Source organism: Agelaius phoeniceus, assembly GCF_051311805.1.
Source record: "Agelaius phoeniceus isolate bAgePho1 chromosome W unlocalized genomic scaffold, bAgePho1.hap1 SUPER_W_unloc_2, whole genome shotgun sequence".
Lineage (NCBI taxonomy): Eukaryota > Metazoa > Chordata > Aves > Passeriformes > Icteridae > Agelaius > Agelaius phoeniceus.
Window position 1 is genome coordinate 577,479 of NW_027509867.1, and position 5,606 is coordinate 583,084.

General features: G+C 56.4%; 1 protein-coding gene across 1 annotated transcript; it reads left to right on the forward strand.

The window, feature by feature from the left end:
* The first annotated feature begins 2,258 nt into the window (after positions 1–2,258).
* Positions 2,259–4,132, forward strand: LOC143692621 (olfactory receptor 14C36-like). The gene is made up of 2 exons (XM_077172871.1): positions 2,259–2,334; positions 3,141–4,132. The coding sequence occupies exons 1-2, from the start codon at positions 2,259–2,261 to the stop codon at positions 4,130–4,132; spliced, it is 1,068 nt and encodes a 355-aa protein (XP_077028986.1).
* The last annotated feature ends 1,474 nt before the right edge of the window (positions 4,133–5,606 follow it).

Sequence of the window (5,606 nt, forward strand, 5' to 3'; positions counted from 1 at the left end):
CCTCTCATCTGCCTTCAAACCCTGGGACTCTGTGGTTTCCTTCCTGTAGAAAAGAACTGTCCCTCTTGTCCTGGCATCCATGGCCTCAAGCACATGAGCACTGTACAGGGACAATGGAGCTCTGTGCTCAGTGGGGTGTAGACTGAGGACAGCAGAGGAGACCTGGGAGGGATTGAAGGGAGGTTTCAGAGATGGTGGATCCTTTTGACATAATAGTAAACAGGGAGAAGAAAAAAGAAAAAATTAACGTAAATTGCTGCTGGGGAGATCCGGACTGGCCACAAGGAGAAAGGCATTTCCCTGCCAGGACAGGGCTGTGGTGCAACACATCCCCCAGGAGGAGCCTGGAGCAGCCCAAGGCTTTGTGTGGGCAGGCAGAGGCAGGCAGGAGGCAGAGCTGTCAGCAAAGGAAGGGGCCAGCCAGGTGGGGCAGCCGGGGGATGCCGACAGCCTGCGGGGACAGAGGCACAGGGCAGGGACACCATAGGACAGCCTGGGCTGCACAGGGCACAGGGACGGGCAGCAGCTGCAAGACGGCCCTGACAGAGCCAACTTGGGCTGGAGCGGTGTGGCCGGTGGAAAAACACGCCCAGGCTAGAAATGACCAGCCCGTCTCCAGCCAAGGGGGGCGCTTCCCCAACACGAAGTCGAGTACTGCGCCTAAGGCAGTAATCTGCCTTGCGGACGTTGGCCGCTATGATACTCCGAGCCGCAGGATTGAAGAGGCGTCTCTCAGTTTCTTCGGGGCAAACGGGTTTATTGGATAAGGGGGAACTGGGAGTGAGGGAGAAGAGAGCTGAGAGCCCCGAGGTGGGGAAAAACCCTGGGTTTTAAAGGGGATGGGAGGGGTGAAGGATGGCAAATCAGAAGAGGGAAGGAAAAGATACATTGGGGATTGACACAACAACAGAACCAATCTCGTACAACTGAGGGAGGGGCCCCGGCCCCTGAGCCAATCACCCAACACCCTGGCCAGAAGCTTCTGGAAAAGGAGGCAGGGGTGCCGAGTAACAGGCAGGCAGCCAGGGGTGGAGAACAAAAATGATACACTCGACAACCATAGTAACTGGGGAGGGGTTTAGGGATTGACAGATAACTGGGAATAGGGCGGGACCTTTAACATGAACAGTTGGGGAAACAGAACAAACACAAAACAAGCCACAACATTGGGCAGCACTTTGGCCATGGCTGCTGGCCCTGGGCCTGAGGCCACGAGGGGACAAGTGACCCTTGCAGGCCTGGGGCCTCATTGCCTCCTTGTCCCTGCTCAGCAGCCTGGCAGGGGCCATCCCATGCTCCTGCCCTTGGCATTGCCCATCCCCACATGCCAGTGCCCATCCTGGGAAGAGCCCTGAGCAAGGAGGGAGGGACAGGATCTGCCTGGCCAGGGGCTGGGGCTCAGGCCTTGGCCCTTTGCATTCCTGAAACACATCCAGCTTTGCTCAGCACCAGAGACACCTTTGCCTTGTTTGTCCCCAGTTGCCATCACTGCCACCAGTGTACTGCTCTACCTGGAACTTGGGGACACTTTCTCAGTCGTCTCCCTCAGTGGGACCCATTAAAACTTCAAGAAACTTCAGAGTTTCAATTTAATTTTGAGTTTCTGAGAAGTTTTTTGAAGACTCTCTCAGGGACTGAGTCTGATGTAAATAACACCAAATCCCTGAGAGGCTCATTAAAGTCCTTGTGCTGTGTCTGTGCTGCTGAGCTTTAAAGGAACAGCTCTTCCCAGGGCCAGCTCCTCTCCCAGCCCAGCAGGGCTGAGGGCTCTGCCTGCAGGCACTGAGGGGACAGGAGCCAGGCAGAGACAGGCTGAAGGCAATCAGGATTGGGAAGACATTGAGCTGAGACTTCACTTGGGGAAAGATCTTCACAGCCCTCTGCATGGTGAGTGTGTGGGTGCAGGGCAATGTCCCTTGTGCTCCTGGAGGGATCTCCTGAAGCCAGCACACCCCACAGCCTGGGGGATGTGTCAGGAGGACTCTCCAAGTTTCTCTCTGGCACAGAAGGAGGAGGAGGAGGATGTGCTGCAGAGCGGGGCTGCCCTGGGCACCGTCAGAGGGACAGGGCAGGACGGCTCCTGCTGCCAGGGATGGCTCCTGCTGCCAGGGATGGCTGCAGGGGGTGAAGCTGGGGCTGCAGCCAGGGCTGCCCAGGGCTGTCCTGCAGAGCAGCTCCTGCAGCCCTCAGGGCTCTTGGCCAGCCCAGGGCATGTGCCACCTGCCAGGGGCAGCTCTCAGCCTGCCTGGCACCTCCCCATGGACGCTGCAGGGGAGAAGTTCCAGGTGGAAGGAGCCACCTCCATCAGGGCCAATTCCTCCTGCTCTGGAGATGGTGCTGCATGGCCAGGGCTGCTCTCAGCTTTCTCCTAAAGGGAAGGGAAAGGGGCTGTCAGCTTTGGCTGTGTCCCTGAGACTCCTGCACTGTCACCCTGGGCATCAGCAGATGGCCTCAGATCTCCCTCAGAAAGTGCTTCCTCAGCCTCCTCTCCATACAGACAGCAGCAGCAGCACCTTGGCTTGCAGCATCTCTGTTTGTCTGGCCTGCCCTTAAGGCCGTGCTGCCAGGGAGATGCCCCTAGGCAGTGCCCAGGGCTGGGAGGGGTCTGCAGGGCAGAGCTGAGCCCCCAGGGCTGGGCTGGGCTCTGGCAGCACTGGCAGGGACAAGGCTTGGATAGAGAGAAACAGCTCCCAGTAGGCACAACTCCAGGCAGCAGAGAGCCAGGCCAACCCTTGGCATCCCTCCATGTCCAGCTGCACAGGGAAAAAGAGAAGGGCTTAGAGAAATTGAAACTGTAGTCTTGAAAAGCTCCACTTTATTTTTCAAGCACATTTTAATTTTTATCACCCTGAACTAGAGGGACGTGTAATGAGCAAAGGGCACCTGTGTGGGACAAGCAGGCCTGACTGCACTGGGGCATAGGGAGCCCTGTTTTCCGTCTGAGCTCCCCAGTGTTCAGCCTGAGAGCAATGCTGAAGATGAGTCAGTAACTCAGCAGCACAAACCCAAGCTCAAAAATAAAAATGTTTAGTGAAGTGGCCCCACAGAAAGAGAAGTAGTTTTGCTGGAATTTCTAAAATAACCCCATAGCGTTGACTCAAAGAGATTGGTCCCAGCTTATCAATGTCTTCTTTGAACAGTCCACGAGGCTCAGAGTGAAGGAATATCCAACAGCAGCTCCATCAGGCACTTCCTGCTGCTGGCATTGGCAGACACACGGCAGCTGCAGCTCCTGCACTTCTGCCTCTTGCTGGGCATCTCCCTGGCTGCCCTCCTGGGCAACGGCCTCATCATCAGCGCCGTAGCCTGCGGCCACCACCTGCACACGCCCATGTTCTTCTTCCTGCTCAACCTGGCCCTCAGCGACCTGGGCTCCATCTGCACCACTGTCCCCAAAGCCATGCACAATTCCCTCTGGGACACCAGCAACATCTCCTACTCAGGATGTGCTGCTCAGGTATTTCTGGTTTTCTTCTTCATCACAGCAGAATTTTCCCTTCTGACCGTGATGTGCTACGACCGCTACGTGTCCATCTGCAAACCCCTGCACTACGGGACCCTCCTGGGCAGCAGAGCTTGTGCCCACATGGCAGCAGCTGCCTGGGCCAGTGCCTTTCTCAATGCTCTCATGCACATGGCCAATACATTTTCCCTGCCCCTGTGCCATGGCAATGCCCTGGGCCAGTTCTTCTGTGAAATCCCACAGATCCTCAAGCTCTCCTGCTCCAAATCCTACCTCAGGGAACTTGGGCTTCTTGCTGTTAGTGCCTGTTTAGTTTCTGGATGTTTTGTGTTCATAGTTTTCTCCTATGTTCAGATCTTCAGGGCTGTGCTGAGGATCCCCTCTGAGCAGGGACGGCACAAAGCCTTTTCCACCTGCCTCCCTCACCTGGCTGTAGTCTCCCTGTTCCTCAGCACTGCAGCCTTTGGCTACCTGAAGCCCCCCTCCATGTCCTCCCCATCCCTGGATCTGGCCCTGTCATTTCTGTACTCGGTGGTGCCCCCAGCCCTGAACCCCCTCATCTACAGCCTGAGGAACCAGGAGCTCAAGGAGGCCTTGAGAAAATTGATTGGACTGTATTTTCAGAAGCATTTCAGAACCATTTTCTGCTGCAGAGCCTTCAGAATGTAACTCTTTACAATCTCTGCATTTTTTCCCCCTATTTGTCAATTTTTTATTTGGTAACTTTTTTCTGCTGTTGTGTTTTTTACAAAATACTGCAGTATTACTCTTAGCATTTCTACATGAATATCTACCTTTCTTTTGAACCACAAAGACTTACAAGAGGTCTGTTCCCCGTGCATTTAAATAAAAACAAGTGCTTGCCCTGACCTGTGTGTCCAGGATTCTTCCTGAGCCCTTCTCTGGCTCTGCAGGGGCAGTGCCTGTGAGCAGAGGTGGAGGGAAGAGACTCCCAGCACAGCAGCACAGCCAGGGACAATGGCCCTGGCTCTTGCCCCATCTGCCCTGCCCAACTCCACCCTGTCCTTCCCAGCCCTGTGGGGGTGCAAGGCCAGAGTGCTCTGGCAGCTTGGTCCCTGTCCTGCTGCGTGTCCCTGCTGTGACCTCAGGCAGGGACAGGCCATGGGCACTGCTGGGACACAGCTGGGCTCCAGCACAGCAGCTCCATCAGCAAAGGGCATCTCCTGAGGGCAGGGCAGGGAGGCTTTGCTCTCCTTCAGAGCTGCTGTCAGCAATGTGCTCCAGGAATGCCCGGGCACAGCAAAGCCCAGTGCCTGGGGCAGGGGGGAGTGTGCAGGGGGGGGCTCATAGCAGTGTCCTGGCACAGTCAGAGCTCCTGGCATGGACCTGAGGCAGCAGCAGAGCAGGGCCTGGGCTGTGTCTTTGTTCTGGGACAGCCTGGGAAGGTGCCCCAGGGCAATTGTCCCACAGCAGCCCCTGCAGCCACCATTGCCAGCACTGGCCTCTCCCCACCTGCAGGAGGCTGATTGTCCCTGCATGGAGGGACACCAAGGGACCAGGCCAGCAGGCCATGTTTGCTCTGTGCTGAGGAGATCTCAGCAGTGCATGGTGTGTGTGTGGGGAGATGAACCCCAGTGAGCACAAACACCATCAGCAGCACCCGGGGGTGGCACAATTCCAGTGGCACAAACAGTGCCTTGAGGCCACTTCACTCTGAGAGTAACATCCTCTGGGAAAACACCTGAATTCTTTGCTGGGTTGTGGTTAGGACTGCATAGAGAGAAATATCCCAGGCAGGGAGGCTCCAGGAAAAAATGCTCAGGGCAGCCATGGACTGCACAGAGAGACATTGGACAGAGTGAGGGTCTGTGGGGAGAAATCACAGCTGCCTCCCTTCTGAACCAGCCCGAGGACCTGACAGGGCTGTGCTGTGTTCTGGGCACTGACCTGGAACTGAGGGATGTGGAAAAGGCCTTTGGTGTCAGGGCTGTTGAGAAGGCTGGGCAGTGTCACTGTGGGACCTCTCTCAAACCCCTTGGAAAGGCCAGAGCCATCCCAGAGGGTCCTGGGCACTTGGGAAGGGCAGACATGGAACCAGTCTGCAAACAGGGCAGGGAGGGGGACTGGGAGAGTCACAGCCTGGTCAGGCTCAGCAGGGAAGAGGATGTGGCAAATCCTCCTG

Excerpts from the sequence above, each read along its gene's own strand:
- LOC143692621 (XM_077172871.1), top strand. The coding sequence starts at position 2,259 with ATGGACGCTGCAGGGGAGAAGTTCCAGGTGGAAGGAGCCACCTCCATC. Across the intron at positions 2,335-3,140 it reads TTCCTCCTGCTCTGGAGATG|TCCACGAGGCTCAGAGTGAA; the intron begins GTGCTGCATGGC and ends TTCTTTGAACAG.